This window comes from Crocodylus siamensis, chromosome 5, assembly GCF_052110815.1.
Source record: "Crocodylus siamensis isolate JL-2025a chromosome 5, ASM5211081v1, whole genome shotgun sequence".
Lineage (NCBI taxonomy): Eukaryota > Metazoa > Chordata > Crocodylia > Crocodylidae > Crocodylus > Crocodylus siamensis.
In genome coordinates, this window is record NC_143399.1 from 178706350 (window position 1) to 178733442 (window position 27093).

The following is a 27093-nucleotide window of genomic DNA, read 5'->3' on the forward strand; positions in this document are numbered from 1 at the left end:
ATGAAAGGGAATTTAATGGGAGGACAAGGCGAGAAAGATCAAACTTCCGGGGCCTCAATAGCAGAAGGTATCAGAGGTGTAACAAGGTTCTGCACCCACAGCAACAGGAGCAGCAGAAGAAGCAGCAGCATCTGGGCCAGCACCAGCAGTTCTGGCAACTGGGCTGGCTCCTGTGGCAGCTTTTTCTTGTGCCCCCTGTAAATCAGCCCCTAGGAACACCAGAGCTAAGCACACAGTCAAAAAACCTGAGCCTGAATCAATTCAATCTTCACAGTTTAGTTTAACCCGCAGAGCAGATAAGCAAGTGAACAGACAATTTGCTTTTCTGGAAAAGCAGCCAGATGCCTGCAGTGGCTCAGGTCAGAAGCCGAGGGGCACTAGAACATGCTTCCCTGCTAAGCTAGAGCAGACAGGTTGGGGCAAGACTAGCCCACGCACCCCATGAGAGGGGTTTGTGGGGAAGGTGCAAAGCATCCTGGGATGCTGCAGGACTGTGAGTTAACTTGAATCTGGAGAGGGATCTAGGACACAACTTCAATAAACCGATTTACCCTAAATCTGTTAAGTCTGGTGCTACATCCATCCAAGTTTATCTTAAACTGGTTTTGGGTATCTTGAAGCAGTTTATGTGCACTGGACTTCTGTTGCGTTACAAATTTGAAGCAGTTTCCAAACACACATACCGGTTTGTGTGTTATTTTGGTCCCTAGCCCAGAGGAGGAGAAACAAATGAAATCAAGAACATAACCAGGCAGGGTTTACATTTGTTCCACAACAGGAAGACAAGCCAATGCTGATGAGAAAGCAAGAGAACGTGAAGGGTTCTAACTAGCTACATGGCCAGAACAATGAGAAAAAGATACTTTATTTCCAGTTGCATTTTGGATAAATTGCAGAGAAGGTTTGGAATCACAGTCAGGACAGAAAGGATCTGACACATTCAAACAAAAAAAAAAAAAATTGTTAAGAAACAATTAAGACTGCAAACATTTTTCTTTAAAACAGCTTTAATAGAAGAGTTCAAAAAACTCTAAGGGCGCATCCAAATAAGTGTGCACGTGTGTCTTGCAGTGTCTCAAACTCCTTTGAGATGCTGCAAGAGGCACATGCAGAAACAAGAAAATGCTCTCCCCACTGCAAATTTGCAGCACGGGGGCAAAATTAGACCCCTAGATATCCAGGGGTCAAAAAGAACAGCAGAGAAAGAAAGCAGGGCAAGGCACAGTACCAGACTGTGCCCAGAGGCAACCAGAGGCTGCATCCTCCACAAAGATGCTCTGGTAGCAGCCTGAGCATCTCTATGGTTGGCCCTTGCCCTGGTGCTGAAGTACACTGCCTGCCCGTGCAGGGCAGGCAGCATGCCAGCCACAGGGAGCTGGACCTGATCTCCAGTGCCGGTATGTAAGGGGTGGGTGGAGCTGGAGAAGAGGACCATGGGGCGGACTCCCAGCAGCCCCACCTGTTCCCCCAGCCCCCCAGATCCCTGCCCCACCTCCTGCCTGCCTCCCAAGCCTGCCCAATCCTTGCCCAACCTGGCCCCACTCCCTGCCTCCTGAGCCCCCCTGCCTGCCTCTTGAGCCCCAGCGATCCCTGCCCTGCCCAGCCCCAGCCCCATCCCCTGCCTGCCCCCCAAGTCCCCAATCTCTGCCCTTCCTAGCCCCATCCCCCGCCTGCCCCTGAGCACACCCATCACTGCCCTACCTGGCCCCAGCCCCACCCCAGCATCCTGGCAAGTAAAAAAAAACAAACAAAAAAACCCCACACTCATCACCAGAAGCAGCTGCCATTGGGGTCGCGAGGCTGGATGACAGCCTCAAGGGCCCCAGCCCGGGCCCCACTGCCCCCCACTGCCTCATGCTGCATGGGAGGGCTCTGCCAGGAGGCCCTGGAGCCCCCACACTCCCTCTACTGCAGTGAGTAGAGGCGTTTTTTTTTCTTTTTTTAAAGTGCTGGAGGCTGAGAGGGTGGGCAGCCCTCGGGGAGCCAAGGGTGCAAGCAGGGGATGGAGCTGGGTGGGGCAGCCATTGCAGGTTCTGGGGGAGTCGGTGAGGGGTGCGGCAGCCATTGGGGGAGGCTTCAGGAGCTGGCGGGGGTGGGGCCAGGCGGGGCAGCCATTGGGGGGTCTGGAGGAGCAGGAGGGACTGGGGGGGCAGTCACTGGGGGGGGCTGCAGGAGCCAGCAGGTGATGGGGAAAGGTGGGTCAGCAATCCAGGGGGCTGGGGGGTGCAAGTGGGGGGGGATTTGGCCCCTGTTAGGGGGCTGTAACCCCTGTGGGGGGGCAGCAGAACATATAGGTATTTAGAATTCACCTTATTATGATGATAGAGACATTGGTAGGCTTCCAAATTGCTTTAACACTGTAGATATATAAATAAAACATTTCCCAACTGATCACTGTCTCTGTCTCTCTCGCGCGTGCGCGTGTGCGTGCACAGTCTTTTGTTTCAATTGTGGAGGAACATGGATTTTGGGGTACTTTATAGAGTGACTTTGGGATTTTTTTTTTAATCAGGGATTTTTCAGTTCTGAAACAGGGAACACCAGAATTCCTGCTAAGGAGGCCAGTGGCAGGACCCTGCCTGATCAGACCTGGCACCTTGGACCCAGCTGAAGGTGGCTGATCTCCTGGCCAACTGGGGCCAGGATGACATGCTTTTGACAGTTCAAAGCAGGCCACCACACCCGGAACATCTTCCAGGCAATAGCTGCCCAGATGGCCAAGCAGAGGACACACATGGCCTTAGTGCCACACAAAGGCCAACTCTGCAGCCATAGCTCACTGGCAGCTGGCCCAGAGGGGCAGATGCGTCTACTGGCTGTGCAGTCCCCATCCGGATCTGGCAGGTGTGCAGCAGGTCACAGCCAGGCAGCAGCCCCCACTGCCAGACTGCTGCAGTGGGTAGAGGGTGTAGGGGACTCTCAGGGCTGCTTCAGCAATCTAGCTGGCACAAGGGGTACTGGGCCCCAGAAGCTCCTAAGAGAGAGTAGCCCTGAGCGACTTGCCAGGGCAGCTTTTTGTATTGATGGGACCAGGACAGGGCAGCTTTTTATACTGCTGGAGACAGCATAGGTACTGGCACCAGGCTCTAGCTCCCCCTGGCTGCAGGGTTATTTTGCCCCAAGTGGCACAATTTGCCCAACACTGAAGTGCATGTCCCGGCACATGAGCTGAGGCAAAAAGGCCCAGCTCACATTTGCACCAGTTGTATTTGAGCTGCTGCAAGCACATGTGCTTGCATGTGTGGACGCACCCTAAGGGTGCAGACAGAAGTGCAACTCTCCACTGTAACTCAGAATGTTTTGCAGGAAGCGTTCTGAGTTACAACAGTCCTCCAAAGCCAAACCAAAGTTCACTGTTGGTTCCAGAGGGGAAGGGAATCTAGCTGCTGTCTGTGAGCCTGCAACTGTTTTTTCCTAGAAATGGTCCCTTCTCCCTCCCAGCCTGTTGCTATTATCAGAATGGGAGGGGTGAAAGGAAGCAGAGGGAGCTCATTCTTGGGGATCCCCAGTCAATGCTGGAGGGTGGGTTGGGTGAATTGAAACTCTCCCCCCACCTTGGGGGTTGGGGGTCTCCAATACACCTGCCCTACCCTTGAGCAGGAGCCAAAAAAACCCCAGACCGAACACATTCATCTGACCCCTCATGCAATCTGAACTCTTCTACAGTCATTCACTTGCATTTGGTCATGGGTAAAGGTTGTTTTGTGGCCAGATAGAGCAAAAATTGTCACTTCTGTCTGCACCCTTGTAACACATTGGGATCCCAGGTACGGCTATGATGCCCCCAGGTGACTCTGCAACCATGCCCTGCTCCACCCCTAGGGCACCTTCCCTTCTTGACCACCCCGCCTTGATGGAAAAATAATAATCATAATCATTATAATGAGGAGGAGGAAGCTGTCCACAGGCCTTCATGTGGCCCCAGGCTAACTGGACCCCTCTAGGGTTCCTTGGCACTCTGCTATGCCCAGGCCCTTTGCTATGCCCAGCTCTGGTCCCAGGCTCCTCACTGGGCCTCACTATGCCTGTGCCACTGCAAGGCACCTAAAGCTTTAGGGGCTAAATGTGTGGCTCCAATCATACCCCATATCATATCATGTGGGTAAGGCTACACCATACCCCAAGCCTTGCAGGTGTTACTATAATGATATTTGGCTCTTGTGGGCATTGGGCCCTTGGCCCTTATATGCCAGACCCCCAAGTTCCTGTCTGGCCATGCCCCTCACAGACATTGGGCCCCTGGCTCATCTGGTTGAGCCCTTCACAGGCACCAGGCTCCTGGCCCCTGCTTGTCTGCACCCCTCCTTGGGTGCCAGTAGTCACTCAGGCCTTGTGTTTACCCCTGGTATGGCTCAAGGTGATTGCATGCCCCTCAGGCACTACTGGGATCTCCATATACCACATCTCCCAGGGCTCTGCCCCCTTCCGGGCAGCAGGCTGCCTGCAGGTGCCTGCTAATTGCCTCATTTGTCCTGTTGCCCTGCCACCCAGAAGCTGCTGCACCCTGCCTAGTTTGCAGTGTTCCCTGGCTGGGCTGCTTTTAAAGTAAAGGAACAGGGAGCCCCAGACTCTCTGTTATAGCCCTAAATGCTAGAAAGCCAGGAAATTTTCTTTCCTCATTTACTTTTCATGAACTATATTCAGACTAACTCTTCATGAAGAAAAAAAAGGATACACTGGAAAAGTGTAGAAAGGAAAATTTAAGAGACTGAGGTTTCTACCTCAGACGCAAGAGAGAGAGACAGAAATTGCCCTAGTTCCTACAGACGTTACATGGACTCTGTACTGTGTTTCTCTATTTCCTTGTTTACCATAAAGTAAATATTTTTATGCTAGCTAACAATGCCAATACCAATGGTTATAAAAAAAAGTTTAGGTAGGGAGGTGCATATCCAAATGTGCATCGTGATTAGGCTCTGATTTTTAAGAGCTCTTGAAGTCTACATTTCAAGGTTCAAGGACATCAAACTCCTGTTGCAATGAAATTCTGACTCAATCCAGACTGTAACTATGTAACAGGTCTCTTCCAATTTTCGATATAATCTGAAGCCTAAATTGTAGATAGGTGTTTACATTTGGGGATTAAAATCTGAATCGCCACCAATTTAAAGGGGTCAAGATGCTTCAAGTTTTGAGCCATCTCTAGATGTTATAACACATGATGCTAATTCAAACACATTTCACCAACCTCACTTTGAATCTTTTGAACCTCCTTTGAAACCTGATAAATTGGTGTATCCACAAACTCCAGCATTGATTTGCCTTTTGATTTTTCATAATCCTCTTTGTATTTCACCTAAGAAAAGAAAAATAATTTAATATTACAACAGATGAGAAAATGTGATGATTGTAAACTTGGTATGGCCAAACTCTGGCCTTGACAAGTCCCTTCTCAGAAGCCTTGACTTAGATAATTTCTGTTGGAAAAGCAGGACAAACAGATCAAGGACGGTTTTCTGCTACAGCATACGCTTTTACTTCAATTATCTAGACCAGAACCAGTGGAATTTTCAAGACATCAGCTGCATCTTGTATTGAGTTACTCAGCAGAAATAACACAGTTTATGAGCAGTAGCAAGCCTTTATTTAAAGCCACATATTAAAACAAACTATCATGAGGATAATTAAATAAGACACACTTAAACAACTATCCAAAACCTTGGGTTCAAGCAGAGCTTCAGACCCTGACACATGAAGACCTGACTTACCTTGGATAGTGTTCTTTAGCTCCCCAGCAACCATTCTTAAATACTTCTTTCAAGCATTGCTCAAGTTAACCCCTTGCTGAAAAGGGAGATGGCATTACTCTTATAATCTCCATCTCCTCCTTTAGTTATCTCTAAATTTGACCCTGAAAACTGTAACAAAAACTATATTTATGGACATAACTCTGGGGATACACACACACACCTTATAAATAGTATGACTTGGAGTAGCAGACTTCTTTTGACCTGGCACCCTAAAACACAGATGAGCCTTGTAACTTCATTCTCTCATATTCATACAAGTTTTATTCAAATTTATTGACAAAGTTCATGTATAACTTAACCATTCTAATCAGAGAGGGGGGGGGAAGAGAGAAAGAGACATTATAAAACTAAATATGGGAAGTTTCATTTACTGTAAAACCAAGAGAGTTAAGGGTGAAATCAGTCCTTCATTCTTTTCAGATTAGTGATATCATTTTAATGTGGTATATATACATAATGAAATGAAAAATGTCTGCAGATACTGAATTAATATTTTAAAGTCATTGCTCAAGTAATAAAACTAAACAAAATTAAAAAATAATTTGGAAAAGCAATATTTGCATAATTCTTATTACACTAAATTCCAGGCACAGAACTGATATAATTTTAATGTGATACACACACCATGCATACATGCATATATGTATGTATATATACACATTAATGAATGAATGGATGAATCAACCAATTAATCAATCAATCAATTTATCAATGCATTCATTCATTCAAGTACCACATTAAAATTATATCACCAAATCTACAAAGAATGATTTCATCCATAACTCTCTTGGTATCACACACTTTCTTATATATTTATTGGCATCTGAATTTAAGAACAGTTTAAAGAGACCCCTTTCCTGTAAGAGACCTCAATGCACTTAGCCCTGATACTTTAATATAAGCACTTCGCTATACCCATGAGGGGCCATACTAAATTTATATGCATTTCATATCATTGTAATTTATTGTGGGACTCTGCACATGACTTAGTCACTACATGAAAGCTGAATTTGTGTCTCTGTAAGATTTATTTACAGTATGTATATACCTGACTTTGAAGCACAGCATTTTCTTTGTGGTGCATCTGTTCAGCTGTGTCCAAGGCAAAATGATAAAGTCCCTTACTTCTCTCAAATAGTTTCTTGTATTCATACTGAAACAAAAAGTATCCAAGCATATTTTTATATATGAAATCCAGACTGTTTGAAACTTAAATAGCATTTTAAATAGAAGACAACCAACATAAGGTAAAGTAATTTTTATCCCCATCTCTCAGAAGCTCTAATGCTGATTCTAAAAAAATTTTAAGGATCTCAATTATAACATGCGGTAGAATGAAAAAAATGATAACATCTACAGAGTCCAGAAGAGTTTTAAAAAATGTCTTAGATACATAAATGTTAATGGTTTATCCTTGTAAGAATATTTATTATTATTTAGTCTGAAGGGGCAAGAAAGAATATTTGATAGTCTCCATTTGCCTCCTAGTGGAAAGGATATAAATGTCACATAACATCTGTTTAGCTTCTCTAATGGAAACAAATGAAAAATGTATTCAGACACTGAAGTAATATTTTAAAGTCACTGCTCAAGTAATAAAATTAAACAAAATTAAAACATAATTTGGAAAAACAATAGAGGGAAGTTTCATAATTCTTACTACACTAAGTTCCGGGCACAGAATTGATTCCCCTAAATCCTGTACCTGTCTAAACTAACCAGTTCAAATAACCACATGCATCTGGAATTAATTTACATTGTAAAGAATAGGAAATATTAGATCTATTATCTTTTGCAATTTATTTTTTGATCGATTCTTAGAGTATGCAAGTACAGAGAAAATAAATCAATGTGCGAGTGTAAAGCTACAGTACTTTTAGTTTCTTGTAAATCTTCTTCCTTAGAAATATATCTCACTCAGGGGTATGCGAAGTGGGCAGTATTCGATTTGGATTCAGATTCGTCCTGATTTGGGGGACAGTGATTCAATTTGCTAATTCAGATCACTGTGCTGATTAGATTCAGCCAAATCTGAATCGAAAGATTCAATTGTGATTTGGAGAATCAGTGATTTGGTCATAGGCACAGCTTTATAGTTTTTTCTAGGTACCTTGAGATACCAGGCACAGCTCATGAGCACTGTAATAGGATCCCCCATGCACTCTGTGGCAGACCTGGAAGTGCTGCTGAGCACGTGGACCCGATCCACTGCCAAGCACACAGGGGACCACCCCCCAACACCCTCCAGCTCAGCAATAGGCCACAAGGGAACCCCAGGTGTCCCCTCCCAGACCCAGGAAGCACCAGTCACTGAGCAGGGGGACATAAAGGGGGAGGTTCCCTGCATGGTCCGCGGCAGACCTGGATGTGGACTGGAAGTACTTCTGGTCTACTTCCGGGTCCGCTGCCGAGTGCGAAGGGGACCCCCACAATGCTCCCGTGGGACACTCCATCCACCTCACCATCACAGTATTCACAAGCCACACCTGGTACCTGAAGGTACATAGAAAAAACATATAAAGCTGTGTCTATGGCTGAATCATTGAATCTCTCCGAATCAGAAGGCTCCGAGTTGATTCGATTCAGAAAGATTAATGGGTCTCCTAATTCGATTTGGATTCAGAGATTCAGCTGTCAAATTGGGCTGAATCCCCACTGAATTGAATCAGTAACCGAAGCTTCACACAGTCCTAATATCATTCCCTTTATGTCTTCGAATTTAGCAGGACAGACAGGTGAAAAAATGACAGACACATGGGAAGGATTTTAAGAGGTAAGGCATAATTTTATTAATTTAAACACTGACGAGGGATACAGTGTGCCCAACTCATGGTCTTTATTGCTATTTGTTTCCAGTGAGGATTAAAGTAGCTCATGCTATATTAGCAATCGCTTGATACCTACTCCTGTCGTCATACAATGCATGTGCAATGGGAGGAGGAGTCTGGAGGTAGCAAAAGCCAAAGTCAAGTGACCTCAGTCTGTAGAGATTTTCAGGTTTCCCCTTGTCTATATCCACAAGATCTAGCAGCTGAATTCCAAGTTTCATTTACCTTTGGAAAATGTCTTTGTTAGCCTTTCACCTGCACTGGTTCTTGGCCAGTGGCCACTAGACACAGCTGTAACAATCTTAACTTTTTAAACTTCCTAATGTTAACTCTTCCAAGTCATACTGGGATGACCCATCTGAAGTTTTGAGGACTAAGGAAAAATGTTGTGGCCCAAACAGATCACTCAGATCCATGGTTTCCTAAAGACACACTTACTACATCTAAAGAGGGGGAGGACAGGGTAGTCAAACAAGAGCAAGCTTGAACACCAGTGTAACTGTTGGGGGGTGGGGGGGAGCAAGAGTGGCACCAGGTGTGGGCTCTGACTTAGAGGGGGCACTGGAATGGTACCTCCCCCACCACTCCAGAGACAGGAGACAGGTGCAGAGACAAAGCAGAAGCAGCGGGAGTCCTTGAATTCTCAGGGGCAGGCGAGACCCTCCTTTCCCCTTCCCCTCTGCTTACTTTCAGGCACTCAGCAACATTTCCACAAGGAAGGTTTACGCCAGACTTGCCTAATCCTTCCTGCTATGTAATGGGAAGGTGAAGGAACTCAGAAGGGAACACAGTTAAACTCCATGTTATGCTCCACACATTCTTTCACACCTCTCAAGGGTCTGTCATTCTTATTTTCTTCACTCAAAGTTCCCCACTGCTGAATCAACAGAAGAAGTATTTGTATCTTTTAGGAAGTCCTTCAAAATACAGAGGAAATATCCCAGAATGAAGCTCTCTCAGCTGAAATAAGGCACATAGTAACATGTATCTGCTAACACGTATAACTGAGTTCATAAGAGTTTTTAAGCAAACTTGCAAGACGTTCTTTGTCAGGTCTGTTATTTGAAAACTTGTCTAACTCTATCCCAACTACACAGTTGGTCCAAAAATATATTACCCAAAGAAATCCTTGCCTTTCTTTGTAAGCAAATGCATATTTCTTGATCTCCTTCTAAATGGGGTAATTTATTCCCATAAAACACTGGTCTGAACAGCATCTTTCCAATAAAATATAGCTAAAATATTTTGTAGTCAGCCATACAATAATCATTTGTAGCAAATCACAGTCAAGAGGCAGGATAATAAAACATATAGCTTACAATGTATTGCACAGGTGGCAGGTGTGACTGTATTAAGATAAAGACAAAGCGCATAAATTTCATGGGAGAAAAGTAAACCACAGGGAAATTGTAAGGTTCAGTAATTGCTCTAAATAGATTTTTGTTTCAGACTGTAGGTCAAGGTAAGAGAAACAGATCTTGAGATGAGTGTTTGGAAATCGGTTAGGGGCAGAAAGTCAGAAAAGCTGTTCCAGGTGGTGGGAATAGACTAGACGAAGGATTGCCTTGTTTGCTATGGAGAGAGAGAACACAAAGCAAAATGATATTTGAGAAGCATGGGGAAAGACAGGCTTAAATCAAGAGATGGGGTGGGTAGGTCAACTCTATGAAGGAGTTTGAAGACTAATATCTTTTTTATTAGAAAAATAGCTCAGAGGATGGGAATGACATGTTCCTGTTTCTCACCACAGCCAAGATTAGAAATTCCAGAAAGTCAATATTTAGGCATGGGTATGGAAATAAAGATGATGTAGTGAGAGCAACCATCACCTGGGTAAAAGAAAGATGGAAATCATGGCAGATGAAGACAAGGTTTTAAAGGTGAAAATTTAGGCAGTTTTCCATACAGGAAAATATCAGGGTTCTTATGACATCTGAGATAAGGAAGTGACAACGGTCATTCTTAAAGTGCTCACTTAACCTGCTAGTGAAATATCAATTTAAATATATTTAGCTGAAGGAAGTTAAACCTAGGCCTAACAACGCTGAGTATTAGTTAGGCAAACAGTAGAGAATAGGCTAAACCCTGGTGATTTGTAGACTTGAGATGTGTACAAAAGTACACAAATGTGCACACAATCTGCACATTTTACAGTGCTGTAACTTAGAGAACTTTTTTATAGCACTATCAAGATACAGCACTCTTAAACATGACATAAGTGCAATGTTGGGTTGGGGGGGGGAGGGGAGGGGCAGATTTCTCAGCCTCCCTGCACTTTCCAAGCTAGGAGGCAAGGGGTGCTCCACAGCCTCCTGGGACTTCTCCACTGGTCAGAAATTTCACCAACATACATAAGTTATTTAAAACACTGCAGGTTGCTAAAGCACTATAAAATACAGCACTTCTAATGTAATACCTTATTTAACAAGGATTAATTTAAAGTGCTCTACTTATGTTTAAAGTCCTGTAAAGCCGTATACTTCTGTTAAGTCACGGCAATAGAGCACTTGAAATGCTAAAAAAAGCAACTTTTGTACACACCCTTAGATATCACCACCAGAAAAGGAGATGACTAAGAGGAAAAGAGAGAGAGAACCCCCGCCCCACAAAAACACATTGTCCCTTTTCTAGAAACCAAGAATTAGAAGGGTATCCATGCAGGACCTCCAAGTCAGGGGATCAAGGATGACTGGCTGGGCCAACAACTTGAGTTATCACACCTGCCCCAATCCTTGGATAATGTGACTGCCCCAGTTCTCTGAAATTGGATTAGCTACTGAAGGCACCACTCAACTCTTCTAAGCATACCTGCAGTCTCAGGCTGCAGGCATGCCTTCACACAGCCTCTAGCTGTTCTGGCAAGACTTATGTTCACTGCTTTCTCTGGTTCTCCTGACTTGGCTTTGGATTTTTCTGACCCTGACCTCAGATCTTCCCTGGAATTCAGCACCAGCTCTCTGACTCTTGGTTTCTAATCCTGGCTTGCTTCTCAGACTACATATTTTGGATCTCCCCTCTCAGTGCTCCTGGAACTTAGTCTCCACATTCTCTGTGCCTTGAGCTCAGACCCTGACCCAACACTTGGGTAATCTGTACTCCCACCTTGCTGACCTCGTAGTCGCTCTTAGTGGCTTACTGCAGCCGTGGCAACCTACATCCCAGCTAAACCCTCACAATCTGTAAAATTAGGTTAATGGCACTGACATACTTCATAAAGTGCTTTAAGATACCATTTAAAGTTTTGAGAAATATGGAACATTGTTGTGGCCCAAACAGATCATTCAGATCCATAGTTTCATAAAGACACACTTACTATTAAGCTACCTTGGTATTATTGTTACAGGGATATAGGTTGTAGCCATGTCCGTCTAAGGACATAGGCAGACAAGGTTCTTCGGATAAATCTGATATCTTTTATTAGACTAACTCAAATAATTGGAAAAATTCTTCTCAGGCTTAGGAAGCATCTGCAGTTGCTGCATGCTCTTCCATCAGACAGATGAAAGGTATTTATACCTGAATGACTGCAAAGAACAATTTTTCCAACTATTTGAGTTGGTCTAATAAAAGATATCAGATTTACCAAAAGAACCTTATCTGCTTTGGTATATTATTGTGCATGACTGAGATATCATCAATATAATTATCATCAAAATGCATTGATGAACAGGAAAATAATACCACAGAAACGATGCATATTTCATTTAATTAAATAAATAGCTATAATTTCATTTTTAACTAAAACGTCAAATGTCATTAGTTAAAAAAGCCAACTTACATTACTATGCGTTTTGCTGATATTTAAAGCATGCTCTAAATACAGCAAGTTTGGTAAGTCTGAAACTGGATCATGCAAGCTTTCCATATCTTTTTTGTATTTCACCTGCAAATAGAAATCAGAAGACAGAATATTTTACTAACCTTTGCTTTTCATCAAAATTATTTGCATTGCTTACAACCAAGAATGTCTACCTATTACAGAGCTTTGAGAGAGATAGTTATCCATGTTAGACTGAAGTCAGGCAAAATGCAGGGCAGGGTGGCATCTTGGGAACTAATTTGTTCAGGTAGGCATAAGCTTTTGTAGGCAACAGCCTGCTTCATCAGATGCTTTAGCTGTCACTTAAGAAAACTTATGCCCGTTTGAACAAATTAATCTCTAAGGCAGTAATTCTCAGTACGGGTGCTACAAGATCCTTTTTAGGCTGTGAGGAAATAAGCACTCTCTCTTCCCCAGGAGACTTCTTTGCAAAGAGGTTAGTACAGGCTCATCTCTGCCTGGCTCCAGAGCAAGAAGGAAAGTTCATGCTTGTCCTTGCGGGCCTCTGTGAGAAGCAAAGTGCTTATTGTTCTTCCCTCCCCCTGCATGAGAAGCTAAGGGTGCTGACAGACATGCAGCTCCCGAATGTAACTTATGGCGCTTCACAGGAAGCACTGAGAGGTACAGTGTTACCCTCAACTCAACAGACATTCACTGTTGGGTCCAGAGGTTTGGGAGCAGCTAAGTTTGCTCCAGTTCGAAGCAGCTACATATATGCTATCCCTAACCCTGCCCCCCACCTCAGCTTCAGTGTTGACTTCGAAATGGGAGAGGAGGGGTCTCTAATCCAATGCTGAGGTGGGGGGGGCTCCAATCCACCTGCCTCACCCTCCAGCACAAGCTAGATAAACCCCATACCAAACTCCTCCCTTACCTTCTCCCCCTCCCATTCTGAAGACAGCACCAGGGGAGCAGCTGGGCTGTATCAGATGTTAATGAAGGTGCTCCACTTTGGAGTGCCTTCCTCTGAACCCTCATATAATGAGGGTTCAGACCATCAAGAAATCAGGCACTTTTAAAGCACTCTGCAGCCATGCACTACTGTAAGTACATGGCTGTAGAGTGCTTTCCACGAGATGCTTGCATGACAAATGTAACTTCTGTCTGTGTCCTAAGTGTCTTAGGTGCCTCTGTGTTGCCTCCAGAGCAAAGAGATCATCTCATGACTGTCACTGCCTTGCTGTTCTACAAGTAGATGAGTGCTCACTCAGTCTCCCCATCTACCCCCCACCTCCATGCCAAGGGTTAAGCGTTGCAATACATAGTTACTGAAGTGGGGTGCCAATCAATTCACAGAAGTTATGGAAGAGTAATAGGAACCACTGATTTAAGGTGCCATCCTGCCCTGTCTTATGCCTATTATAGTGCTTGCAATGTATATATGCCACTAGATGGTGCTCATTTACTACTATTTGATAAAGATCAACATATAATAAAGGGCTTCATTTCTAGTCCTGAACAAATATGTTGGTAACAACTCACCTTCCAAAAAGGTAAGGGAGTAAAGTTAACCAAATCTAATTTTTATAAGATTTTTTTAAAGCAGAATACAGAAGGCATGTGCATCAACTGTTATTGTTTATGGACTTTTATTTGGATCTTCAATTTTTCTATGGCTGTAGAACATTTCTTAGTAAGCATACCTTATTCTAATTACACTGAGGCTACTTATTTTAAACAATGCTGATTTCTTTCTTTTCTTCTCCCACTTCAGATATTTTACATTAACTATACAAAATAGTTATCCTCTGCAGAACAACTAACCGTCAATCAATCAATATTTTGTATATTCTATTTACATACATTTTATTTAATAGTGGTTTTTCATCAACTAGAATAAACAGTCTCCTCCAGAGAGAATGTAATAACTTGACGGAATGGCAGAGAGTAGCCTGTAAAGGATTTCCCAAACTTTTTAGAAAAAAGAAATGAATTACCCCTGAAATCCTGCCGATGTTAAAGGCCTAAACTTCCCATATTATAAATCTGTCTCACACCTCCCCAGAGCTGACTGGTCCTTTGGACATTTTCCTGCCCCATTCATCCTTGTTCCCTATGAACAGTGCCATGATGGTATACACTTTCTTAAGATGAAACCTCCTCTCTGGCCCTAGTCTAAATTTGGCCAACAATATTATACATGCAAAATATAGAGTGTGTGATTATTAAACATAACTGTTTCAGTAAAATCCCTACAGTAGATGCATTTATAATAGCATAAGACCAGATATACCCAGATATACTTTATTTTACTTCAGTAAACTTATACAAGCTATGTCTTCTACAACAACATCTACGCTGGAGGAACAGGTTGTTCCTTTAACTAGGCCAGATAAACATCTAAATTGTACACAAAGCCTGCTTGTTCTAACAAGCAGTGAAACAGTTAAAAATAATCCTTTAAACATAGTCACTGGTCACGTCTACACATGTGCTTATCTGCAGAGTAGACTAAGTAGATGTGGAGTAAAGCATTACTGTCTACACATATGTGACACTATTATGCTGTAGTAAACTAATTATCCCACCATAAGATAGTATTGTCAGGAAAAGTACTCTCTAATAGCAGGGTAACTAACTACAACTAAATGCACATGCAGATGATGACTGCAGGTGTAAATTGGACCTTGTCAGCCCAGTCAGCAGGGAGCAAAACTCCTGCCTGTAATCTAGCCTCATGGCTCCATACTTTCAGTATGCCCCCATGCCCTAACCACCACCAAATGTCACCACCTGGTGCCTGGGACTGACTCCCCATGTCCCCTGCCAGCCCAAGCCAAGCAGGGCTGGAGAGGCCCTGGTGTAAACTGCTCCACCCCACATCAAATTGCTGGTGTCCTAGGCACACATGTAGATGCTGTGCCTAGGAGTAGTTTACTCAGTCCCACACTGCTCTGGAGTTTATTTGAATTACTTGTGCATGTAGATACACCCATTTGCTTCTAAGCTATTACCTTACTGAGATAAAGTCAACATATTTGTGCCAGTAAAATCCTTGGTATAGATGTAAATATACTTTGTCAGGCTCTCTGCAAATTCAGGCAGACATTAGTGCTTCAATTCTACCCGGTTTGTCTAAAACATTTTTTGCAATTATAGTAGCTAAGGACTAGTTTTAAAATACTTTTTTTAATGAAAGCTGAGTGGGAAATGCTGAGTTCTCATGCTTCCCAGAGGTCAATCCCATACTTTGGAAAACACTGTTTTAAAGGATGAATAAAATATTTAAATATCCACTACTTATAAAAGTGAGCTATAGATAGTAATTGATTCAGCCATGTAATAAGATTTTCCAAAAATGTATGACAGTTGTTCCCAAATTTTTTAAGAACACGTTAGGCAGATATTTGCCTATGATGATCTGGACACAGATTATCCTGCCTTGAGCAAGAAGTTGGACATCTTAGATTAGTGGTTGACCGCATTTTTCTGGTAGCCTTTTACACTCCAGCTGAAATGATGAGGTACATGCTTACAGTAGATCAACTGGAGAGACTGCCATTAGCCTTAGTCTGAAGTGGGACTCAAAATCATGTAATTGTGAGAGAGCCAAACTGCTGTACTCCTGCTATATTGATAGGATTATGCTACTGATAAATGTTAAGAAAATAATACTGGCATTATCTGATAATGACATATATTAAATCCTCTCACTGCTCTCATTGCATGAAATGTTGAACTTCAGCTTTATCTCCCAATTTACCACTCCATTTGATTACCCAGAAATTCAGCACAAATAGTATAGCCTCTAAAATAAGTGGGTTGGGTCACAACTAGAGGAAGGTCAGGACAGAAAATGGCCATGGAAGGATACACTATAGCAACTTGGAGGAGACAGGTCTCATGACAAGGGAAAAATAAGCTAAATATGTCCCTGTATATTGTACTCTGCCATGGGCTCCAAAAGCTGAATTCTACTTTCAAACTGATTTCCATGTTTAATGCCATATTCAACCCTCAGTTACTTTATATACACACAACATAATACAAATTGTGTTCTTAGAAAAATCAAAGATGCACAATGCAGCTTCAGCTTACAAGCAAGTTATAAGGCCTACAGATACCATATTTTCTTTGGGCTAGGACACAGCATAGAATAATGAACTTACATCACTTGCCAAAGTAGCTGCAATCTGTGCTTGTTTGAAAGCAGCACTGTCAAGAGGATTATACTGGTGACTCTTCATTTCTTTATTGAACTGCTCTTTGTATTTAACCTGTTGTCAAAGCAAACAGATCTTACATTAAAATGTAACAGTGAAGGGAGGCATGACAAATTCAGAGATTACTAAGGAGCTTATTAAAGACAAATTCTTCATCCATGAATCCCACTATAACAACAGTGAAAAAGATGACAAGAGAGAAAAGTTCCCCATGAGCACATTTTATGTAAGAATATTTCTACTTTAACATATATTAATCACCTGTTTTAAACAAACAAAGCCCCCAACAGTTGTATGTAAATAAAGGTAATAAAAAGAAGCAAATATATTTGTGATATCACTAGCACCACTATCATTGACAATGTATTATTGTGGATTAGGTATATGACAGACCGCACTGGGTGCATATACTTACTAAAAAATAAGACTATGATTATTCAACTGAATATTTAAAAGACCTCATTTCAGCCAGAGCTCAGTCTATACTATGTTAGTTTTTTACAACCTCTCACGTAATTGAGTCTTACTAACATAAAAAAAAATTTTTAGATTTACACATGCATGTATTTATACTCAAGTGCTTGAGTAAAAAAATAAAAGCCCTATATGATCTACATGACCAACCAATATTAATAAAGTTGGATTAGCGAATACTCATTAAGACTGGCTTAACCCTGAGAGTGTACAGATGTACACTTAGATGTACAGATGTAACACTTAGAAGTTTGGGAAGTTGAATTTAGGTTAAAAATGGTTGCCCAATCTAACTCAGTGATTAGACAGGTGACAGGAGCCAGATTTAAGGTAATTCTCAGTAGGGGAAATAGCGGGCAGGTGGGATTGGTGGGGGGGAGGGGTTGGTGGTCTCAGGGTACTACTGGAGTCCTCAGAGGGGCCTGGGGATATCAGAGGTCTAGTGGGATCTGTGGGGGGTTGGTGGGGTCCTTGGAGAAAAGGTTTGGGGGAATTAAGAGGATAGTGGGGTCTGTGGGGGGTTGGAGCCTAGCAGGATCTGTGGGGGGTTGGCAGTATTAGAGAGCTCCTGGTGCCAGTTTTACTAGCGTTTGCCAGTGCCAGAACCCCAACTGAAATAAATCACGGCAGGAGAAGGAGCAGGCAAATCAGGCAGGCTAGCAGCTCCATGTGGGGGTAGGACTGGGGGATTAGAAGGTCCATGGGGAGTTATTGGGGTCTGAGGGGGGACTCCCCACCCCAAAATAGGGGTGACAACCCCCCAATCCCACCACCTCCAGATGAACCCCACCCCCAAGACCAACACCCCCTCTGATCCTGCCCACCCTTCCCTTCACCCTGACATATTTCAAATCAGGTTCCTGCACCAGTGGTGGTTTGTAGGCTCAGGGGTACCTGGTCCTTGGGAGGAGGTTGTCCATCGGGGCGGGGGGAGGAATGGCTAGAAATAGCCTAGAAAGGAAGCTGCTGTGAGCACCTGGGTTTTCCCCACCCCAGGGCTCCATTCTGAACATGTACAAATATTCAGCTAGATTAATCTAACCATAACCAATATAACTTAGGGTGCCTCTTAGGTGAACTAAAGTTAGAGTGAGCCATCCATTTTTTAACCAATCCAACCTTCAGAGAACATCTGTACCGTTCAAAATTTAGATGGACCAAACTAGGGTTTTAAGTGTAAGGTCCACATATGGGTGAACTAAGATAGGTTCAGTGGCCCTTTTTTACGCTCTGTAACCTTCAAATATCTGTAAACACCCAATGACTACTGAATACTCATTGAGAATGGCTTAATTCACACAATTTTGAATAACATATCAATGAAAAGATGCTAAAAATATTCTAGAAGCCAAAAGAAGTTACATTTCTTAAACCAATTATTTGTAAATTATCCCATCAGTACTATAGTCAAGGATAAAATTCTCACCCAAATCATAGCCATTATTTGTAAAGATGGGCAAAAAGATCTCTGAGTTCTCCATAGATTTCCTGCAAGACCTTAGGATACACACAATTTGCCTCAATGCCTTCATCTATAAAAAAGGAATTGTGCCTACCTTGCTGCTGTGACATGTAGATTGAATAAATATCTATCTTTAATCTTTGGAATTTTTTAAGAGGAAAAAAAAGAAAAGGGGGAAAGGGGTGCAAATAATTATAGTTAAGACCACAACACCAGGTAGAACATACTCCCAAACATAAACATCTGCAAACATACAGAAATTAAGAAAATGGTAAAATTGTATGCTTAAACTCAACCCATTGTGCATGACTGTTAGTTGTGTCATCAAACTTCATGCTCACTGTCCTGCTGCTTTCCAACAGTTGGGAATAATGGGGCAGAATAAAGTTCAAATTTCATTTTGAACTGTGTTGTTTTTGTGAATATAAGCCAAGATCCCTCATGCCTGAGTCTACATTACATCCAATACAATGTACCATGCTATCCATTAAATAAATATGCAAGTTTTTTTTCTTCTCCCTGCACAAGTGTCTGATAAAGTGGTTACACTACAAGTGCCCCTTTCAGAAATTATTTTTTTCAGGGTTTTATCATTGAAACAATTTTCATCAGCATTTTAGATTTACTATAATGCAGAAGACTCATCCTGTTTTAGTTTACATAAGTATCACTGCATTAACTTAGCAAATCTCTTATCTCAGGAACATTAGAAAGAAAAAAAATCAGTCACTTCACTATCTACGTTCCAGATCTATGAAATGATCAAACAAATCAAACTTATTTCTCCAAAGCAGTAAATCTGAATAATGTAACTTCTAAAAAAGACCTTTCTGTGAGAACCCAATAAGCTTTATAAATTTTAAGGCAGATTCTGAGAAGAAACATCTATTGATTTCTGGTGGGTTCTTCTAATTCACATTGCAAGACATTTGCATTGGCTTTGGTTCAGTTAGAAATGTGCATATCTGGATGCAAGGACAATTACTTTGTCAAGGCAATTACATATTCACTATAAGTAGTAGCATAGGGATAACTTTGAGGCTTTTTCTTTATTAAAAAAGTTTGTCTCCAGCTTGCTTCCTAATATAAATTCAACAAAATTAGATTTGCTAGGAAGTGTGAATCAATGAGCCATCTAACATGGGGATCAAATAAGCATGGCAAATGCAACCCTGTTTCTACTCCTTGGGAAGCAAAGTACATTCTAAAGTCATTGTCCATATAACCATTATATTACTCAATGCCATATCATCCCCTTTGTCAACAAATGACATCAAGCTGCACATGTGGACTGAGTCTACAATATGTCCCTAATATTCAAGCAAATGGGCACTCTCCCCAACTAATTTATCATGCCACAACTGAAGTAATCTGACAGCCATAGATTTTAAAAAATAATAATGGTACATTTCAGTACAGATATTTCAGTAATGAATTCTTGTTAGTGTTCTGTAATACTGTTTCTCATCACATTAATGGGACAGACTAGTGTTGAAGAAAAAAACATGACCACAAGGGGCTGTAGTACATTGCCTAAAAGAATGAGGGTTCTAAACTTAGGGGGACCATATATGCAATCTGATTTTAAAAGTCTATAATCTAGGAAGTGACCTCTGACTACCTCCATATCTAACTGTCTTGTCTTGCTGTACTACTTCATTGTCTCTGCTCTCTACTCCAAAGCCACATCACTTTGGGGCAAGGCAGAGGCAGAACAGTAATTTTAATGGACCTCAACAGGATCTCTTTGCACTCCCAGCAATTTATAACTGATATGCCATGGGTAAGCATTTTACTGAACACTGCACATATGTTCATTTTTTCTTTTTATCTATTTTTCTTTTCGTATTATTTCTCCCTTTTTAACGCAAGCCCAGAAACAATGAAGGAAGATTAGGATAGAGAGAGAGGGAACAACAAACAAAGTAATCAGTCAGAGTAAGTACTTGTATGCTATGTTTACTTTCTCTTGGAAGGGAAGAAGGAAGAAATATGGCTTAAAGAAATTAAATAGGCCTGAAAGAAAAGGTATTAATTAAAAGCAAACAAGAAAAATATTTCAATGAGACAAGGGTGGTGATGGATGTTAAGCAAAAATGTGGGAGTCAAAATTAAATTCATTGGTGGAAATTTATCTAAGAATTTGATCTTTAAAAAAAATCTCAATAATGACATGGGTTTAAAATAATACATCTTAATTAAGGCCTTTTGTTTGTTTGTTTTGTAGAGTGGAGGATTAATTTAAAGGAAATGTGTGGGATCTGCATTCTATTGTTGCTCAAGAATGAGCAGGCTTTAACACAACAACCTCCCTGAAAAAACTTCTGGCATCAAATAAAGTTTGGATAAACAATTTTCTCATTTGCCTTACACAAAACCTATAAAAGTCACAATTGCAGCTACATAGAACAGTTTCTTTTGAAGCTTAGCAGCAACATTCCTGAATCAAATCTGTAGTTCAGAGCTGTTCACACAGGGAGTGTTCAGTTTCATAAATGGATGACATCACCATCCAAGTTTGTTCAGATTTACAAAAAAAAGAAAAATACAAAAACCGAATCATTCAGCCACTGGGATCCCAGAATGTACTACTGTAATAAAACACGCTTACAGCAGAAACGCTTCCTCATGGCCAAAAACAGATTAAGAAGTGGAAAACCTGCAGGAATACCTAGTTACTGAAGGATATGTAATGTAAACATGGAGTTAAATTAAATGTGGGTGCCTGAAAGTGCTAGCTGAGTTTAAGCTAAGAAAAAAAGACACAAATTGAGTGCTTAAATTCATTATTTAATCCCTCAATGTTATCTCCATTGGTACTCTAATGTGAAGTACATTTTACACAAAAATCTTACCTCTATTAACCCTTTCCTGTAAAGCAGGTATCACATTGGTGTAATATAAAATGTAAATTAAAATTCAAAAGAATTTATAACAAGACTATAAAGTTAGTATATATCATATATGTATTTGTACATTATAGACATACATACACACACACTGTATTTTTCTACATACAACATGTGCCTTTTTCCCCAAAATCAGCCCCCAAATTGGGTTATATGTATTAAGAGGGGATGCTGATTTTCTGCAGGAGATACAAGCAACCTGCTCTGATTCCTGCTTCACAGTGCAGCAGCCATTGCATTACTCTTCAGGCAGCTGAGGGAGTCAATTGACTTAATGGCTCTTTGTTCTTTACTCCAAAAGTTCACTATCATTTCTCTTTTTGATAATCTTGGTGTTCCACTAATCAAGCTAAAATTCCTCAGGGCAATTTTGCTTTCTGTTAACTGTTTCTGGTCTCCTCTTCCTAGTTCATAGCCTTCAAGCCTCTTCAGCTCTTTTCAAAATCATAGATCTACCCATGACAACTAGTCTTTAGCAACAGATAGGGTTTCAGCTTTAGTTAAACAAGAAAGGGAGGGTGACTCAGCTGAAGATTAGATTCTACCCTTCCTCCATGCAAACATAACTATGGGGAAAAAAGTTTTCTTCATTCTGCCTTTCAAAAACAACGTATTATATTCCTGGACATGCTGTAGGCAAGAAAATACAGTATACATAATAATGTTTTTGCATTGTATATGTGTATATATAATGATAGGAATGCTTAACGTAAGTGGTTACTGATTTTTAAAAAGAGTTAATTTTAAAAATTGAACAAAAGAGATAAACACAGTCTCATCACTATCAGGACAGAGAATATAATTATAAAATAAGGTATATTCTAAACAATATTAATTCCCTTCTAATGATAAGAAACTAGACATGTAAAAGCTTCATTTTTCCAAGGTTCTAATTAAGTTCCTACTTTTCATGCTGATTCAAATAAATAACAGTGGCACAGATTGTGATGTGCAAAAATGCACTAGTCCAATAAAGCTGCCACTTCGCTGCTTTTGGGTGTCAATTTTCTTCTTCTTTTACAAAGACACAAAGCTGGCAGAGGCTTGAGGGTCAATCACATCCCAAAGTTGTCACCCTCACTTTGACTCAGATCCTGGATTGCCTTCATTTTGGTACACTCACATCACCTTTTCTTGTTCTTACCATCTCTACCCCTATAGTATCTGCACATATACAGTCCATTAAAATACTTCCTTTTCAGCCCACTATAAACACCATCTTACCCAATTTGTCATTTTACTATAACAATGTGTGACTTTTTCTTGAATGCCCCCAATCCTGGATTCACAGTTATATAAGTCTTAGTTTTCATATAAAAACAAACAAATAAAAAACACCCTTTCCCCACCCCTGAAAAAAGCCTCTCCTACTGGCTGCAGGTTTGTCTACACAGCATAACGCAGTGTAACACACACATCTGAGCTAGCTTAGTTACTTCTAGACAGGGTAGCACGGACTCTGCATGGCTGATTTACCCAGCTTCTCAAAAAACTTTGCACTGAGTGTGTACAGATCCTAGTGTAATAGGATCTTAGAACCACAACTGGGGTTCCTAGACACTGCAGTTATACAAATACACAATGGGTGCATCTACATATGCACTTAACAGTGTAATAAAATAGTTTGCTGTGGTGTAAGTGTCACAGTTTACATATGTGATGCTATTAGACCGCAGCAAGCGCATTTTTGCCACTGTAAGATAGTACTGTAAGGGACAGTACTATCCCAAGTGGCAAAAATAACTGTGCTTAAATGCACGTGTAGATGGTAACTAGAGCTGCTTGGGGCACAAGGGTGCTACAGTGCAAGGGCTGCCCATTGCCTACGCTTGCACTGTAGTACCTTTATACCCTACCCAGCCCCTCTGCTGCTGCTACCTGGATTCCCGGAGCTGAGTCCCTCAGGTCCCTGCTAGCCCGGGGCTGCTCCCCCCCAGCTCAAACTGCTGCAGTCCAATGCATGTGCAGATGCTGCACCCAGGAAGTTAACTCCGGTGCAAACTGCACCAGAGTTTATTGAGTCATACTAATTACATGTGTAGATGCACCCAATGTGATTTACTAATAAGTGTGAATGTGCGGCACTTTGCCAGCCATGCCTCTCCAGTGGCCACACCCTCAGCTATATGAACCCTAGGTATAAGCTAAAGAAGAATAAGAAAGGAGAAATAAAAGTACATAGCTAGAGCTGAATGATGGAACTGGTATAGCAACAGTCTGCACTAAGCAATAAATTGTATTTTATTATTATGATTGTTAGCATGGGCAATGCATAGGGGGTGCACGTGCACCCCCTGAGATTGGCTGTGCTGACACTGCTGGCGGTCACCACTTGCCACCCCTTTTCCCCACTGCCGACACCACCACAGGCTGCCTGCAGAAGCTCCCCACTCACCACTGCCACACCCCCACCACAACACCGCCGCCGCCACCTGAGGTCAGTCACCATGCCCCCTGCCAGCCTCGGGAAGCACGAGATGTTCATGATTGTTAGTAACAACTGAAGCAAGCTGAGCCAGAAACAAAAGCAAAGGGCAGCTGGAGTGTGCTGTTGGGAGGCGCTTCTTGATTTTGTAAGTATGCGAAAAATGGAGATGGACTAGGGAAAGGAGCAAGCTCTCTTATTTATGAAGTGGGTTGCAGGGGAATGGAGTCAGAAATGTAATAGAGTACATTTTAAGTGAACAAAAAGTGCATGTTTTGTTTATATTTTTATAAATCAGTAACTGTGACTCTTAAAGAATAAACATTTTATCCCCTTCCCATCATTAATATACAGATCTAAAAAGCTAATCCCTAGCTTGTCACACAGAGCATGCACTACTTCTTGAGTAAATACCAGGAGTATGAGAAATGTATTAAGTGCTTGTCAGTCTGCTTGGGAATTACCATTTAATGTGTTACAAAAAAGGAACAACATCATCTAATTAGAACACAAAACCAGTTTTTAATTGATAAAGTGAGCAGAAGTTGTTTTTGTTTTTTTTTTAATTCTATGGCTTTTAAATGCACAGTGTTCTTATAAAAAGGGTGCAGTTTCTCTGGAAAATTCTTTATACATAGCTGACCTCTGGACCCAATACCTGATCCTATCAAAAGGAGCTAAAGACCGCTAAAACAGGCCTAATGCTTTTTGCTAATTGTTGTATTCTATACTGTTCTAAACAGTTTTCTTCATGGGGTTTTTCTTAGCTCTAATGAAAATTGATGCCACCAAGTCAAATGAAAGAATTACACAACACTGCACCGCAGCTTCTTCTATGGTATGTTTATTCATGTGTTTTCAGTTCCAGGGAAGATTGATACTACCTAGCAAATCAAAGAGAGTTATATACATCTACATGAGGAGAGAATTTGGTTCTTGATTTGATTTTAATGTATAAGAGTAGCTACATTTTTGTCCACTTAGAATTGAATCCTGATCCCTTTTCTTACAATGGTGAGTGGTTATATAAGAAGTCCCTGTTACCTCAATCACAAAATTAGTAAAATTGGCTGAATCTGACTCTAGATGACAGAGTTAATATTTCAGAAATCCTAGAAAATACTACAACACATTAGTCTGACAGCCTACACGTAACTGAGTCTAACAGTGCATTGTGCTTCTGTTTAAAATTGTATCTACTGTTTTCTAAGCATCTTAAATTTACCAATTACTGCAATTTTATCTGAAATGGGTTTGGAAACATTAGCTTCACATTTTCATGCAATTGGAGATAATAATCTTAACAAATACAAAATATTTTATTGTGTTATTAGGAAGGAGATATCTGAATGAAGTCATTGTAAAAATGACAGACATGATCTTACTTGGCTTAAAAGTTTAGAAACTTCTTTAGCATGCTCGAAATCTGATCTTCCAAGTACAGCAGACTCCTTATTCATTTCTCCTCTTCCTTTCTTATACTCAGTCTTTAAAAGAAGAAAAAATAATAAATTAATACTAATCACTATTAAACTCTTTGCTTCTGTTTTAGCAAGGGAAATATAAGCATTAGAGTTAATAGAAAAGAAAGCATCATTTAATGACCTGCAGTGACACTACTCTCACAAATGTTCTAATCAGATCTTTAAAAAGGCCTTCCCAGCTTTCATTAACAACATAATATTTACTTTATCTGAAATACAATGCATTGCATTCACAAAACAACTCTATCCAACTGCAGAGTCCAACTTAAGGGGTGCCAGTCTCCCACAGTTCTCAGTCAAGTCAGAATGCGTTATAGCAGCTCAGCAATTCTGACAGTTTGGTCCACCGTTTCCGTAACATTATTTTCAGTATCTAACAATAGTTTTCAAACAAACCTAGAATGAGGGAGTGGCAGTCATTTTAAGGAGCTAACAATAGTTTTCAAACAAAACCAGGAGGAGGGAGTGGCAGTCCTTTGAAAATAAAAGGTCTAGTGCAATCCTGTAGTAGGAAACTGAAGTCAGTAAGGCTGCACTGATACAATGGAGTAAAATTTGTCTCAAAGCTCAAAATCCATGATCTTTCCTAGTAAAACAAATCCTCTAGCAAGTACACTGCACATTTTTTCTAAAATGGTCAGAAAAATGGAACTTGTATAAATGAACTCTCAAAAAATTATTGGTGATAGCTCAAACTACATATTTTAAAAAATGATTTCTCAGGCTTCAAAATGAAAATGACCCTGTTTTGAAATGATCTGGGCAAGTCCCCACTCTCACACTACTTTTATCTAGGTGAATAAATATAAGTGCAGGTAAATAGTCTGTGGTAGCAAGTTTGAACACCTCAGCAAGCATCCCATACAGTCTGACTAAAGGTGACATGAAGAAAATAATATATTTCAAACCTGACAGAAACAGTAAGTGAAGAGCATACATTGCTTATTATCTTTGTTATCCCTGTTGCCATCTTTATGTCTGGCCTGTTCAGCACCTCAGTGTATCTATGCATATCTTCTACATCTTTTTTATACGACACCTGACAAACAAAAGACAGCTTTGTTTAAGAAATAGAAGCTTATACATCATTTCTCAATGATTTATCAGCTCAACCACCAAAATCAATAAACCTCCAGCTAATATAATTTATTCCAGCCCCACCCTACTTGGCAGGGATTATTAAGTAAAACCCAAACACAGGTTAACTGGATAAGGAAAACAAAAACCCTCAAAAACATAAAACACTGTTAATATAGCAAACGGTCCCATTAAAAGGGATGGCCTAAAATGCTAACAGTGCATTTCTGTTCGGTTTTTTGAGCACTTCATAAAAATTCTGAGATACAAGGAGCTACACGAGACGCTGACTGCGCAGTAGCCAAAAAATATTGCACAGTAGTGCATCACAGCACAAACAGTACTAATACTCTACTGCACAATATTATTAGGCTGCTGTGCAGTAGCATCACCTAAAAGACATTTGCCAGTGCTACTGTGCAGTAAGTCCAGTTAGTGCACATTTATTTAGTACTTGCTAAGACAAGTACTAAATAAATGCGCAGTAACAACTCTGCAGTAGCATCTCATGTAGATGCACTCAGTATGTCATTAAATGTTCCTTCCTCTACAAGTCAAGTCATCTATTGCCATGCCTGAAAACATGGAGGGTTGGCAAGCAATAAAGTTGCGAGGACAATGTTTCCAGCATGAGATATTCAAGGTAGAATTTTCCAGACTGTGTAAAAGTCAATAATATAATGAACTGGCACAATGGGTCT

General features: G+C 41.1%; 1 protein-coding gene across 10 annotated transcripts in view; it reads right to left on the reverse strand.

The window, feature by feature from the left end:
• The window catches only part of NEBL (nebulette), a 488546-nt gene that overhangs the window by 97624 nt on the left and 363829 nt on the right, over window positions 1–27093 (reverse strand). For 8 of the 10 annotated variants that reach the window (XM_090047275.1, XM_090047280.1, XM_090047276.1 and 5 more), the window contains 6 exons: window positions 26253–26354; window positions 25217–25318; window positions 16508–16615; window positions 12357–12461; window positions 6799–6903; window positions 5189–5296 (listed from right to left, as the gene is read on the reverse strand). The exons of the other annotated variants lie outside the window; for them this stretch is intronic. In XM_090047275.1, coding sequence (XP_089903401.1) covers window positions 5189–5296; window positions 6799–6903; window positions 12357–12461; window positions 16508–16615; window positions 25217–25318; window positions 26253–26354 — 630 coding nt within the window. The remainder of the gene's footprint in view (window positions 1–5188; window positions 5297–6798; window positions 6904–12356; window positions 12462–16507; window positions 16616–25216; window positions 25319–26252; window positions 26355–27093) is intronic. 10 annotated transcript variants of the gene reach the window in all.